Source organism: Hylobates moloch, unplaced genomic scaffold, assembly GCF_009828535.3.
Source record: "Hylobates moloch isolate HMO894 unplaced genomic scaffold, HMol_V3 SCAFFOLD_2794, whole genome shotgun sequence".
Taxonomy (NCBI): Eukaryota; Metazoa; Chordata; class Mammalia; order Primates; family Hylobatidae; genus Hylobates; species Hylobates moloch.
The window spans coordinates 1-885 of record NW_026655069.1 but is presented as its reverse complement, the minus strand read 5'-3'; the positions used below and the strand labels follow the sequence as shown (position 1 = coordinate 885).

General features: G+C 51.3%; 1 protein-coding gene across 1 annotated transcript in view; it reads right to left on the bottom strand.

The window, feature by feature from the left end:
- LOC116465051 (killer cell immunoglobulin-like receptor 2DS2) overlaps positions 1 to 880 on the bottom strand; it is a gene marked incomplete at both ends in the record, with an annotated part of 7,600 nt that extends 6,720 nt beyond the window's left edge. The window contains one exon of the mRNA XM_032148261.1: positions 781 to 880. Within this exon, the coding sequence (XP_032004152.1) occupies positions 781 to 880 (100 nt within the window). The remainder of the gene's footprint in view (positions 1 to 780) is intronic.
- Positions 881 to 885: the final 5 nt, after the last annotated feature.

Below are 885 nucleotides of genomic sequence, written 5' to 3'. Positions count from 1 at the left end.
AAATGTATTTATGACCACTAGACTTTATACTTAAAAACGGTAAATGTGGCCGGGCGTGGTGGCTCATGCCTATAATCCCAGCACTTTGGGAGGCTGAGGCGAGTAGATCATGTGGTCAGGAGTTCGAGACCATCTTGACCAATATGGTGAAACACCTTCTCTACTAAAAATACAAAAAGTAGCCTGGCGTGGTGGTGCATGCCTGTAGTACCAGCTACTCAGTTGGCTGAGGCAGGAGAATTGCTTGAACCCAGGAGGTGGAGGTTGCAGTGAGCTGAGATTGTGCCACTGCACTCCAGCATAGGGGACAGAGCTAGACTCCGCCTCAAAAAAAAATGTTAAAGGTGGTAAGCTATATAGGTATATTTAACCGCAATAAATATTTTTTCAAACAAAAAGAAAATAGTGTAGGGGTTGCTGGTGATGACATCTCTGTGTGGGTGAGAGGCCACGATGGGCTTCTGGGAAATGGGTAAGGTTGAGGGGCTGAGGCAACCTCTGATCTCCCCAAACTGATCCCAGTCTCCCCTCCTCTGGGTCTGTCCTGACTGCTTTCTCCATCTGCCTGGGTGCCTGGAGCCCTGATTGGAGGCCTCCATACAGGCCGTGCAGGAGGGTTTGGAGGTGCCTTGTCTCCCATCCTGTGCCCTGACCCTGCCCTCACACTGAAGCTGCGTCTTCTCTCTGCATCTGTCCATCCTTCTCTCCATCATCAGCAGGAAGCTCCTCAGCTAAGCCTCTAGGATCATAAGACATGGGACAGGCATGGGGTTTCCTCACCTGTGACAGAAACAAGCAGTGGGTCACTCGGGTCTGACCACTCGTAGGGAGAGTCACAGAAAGAGCCAAAGCATCTGTAGGTCCCTCCGTGGGTGGCAGGGCCCA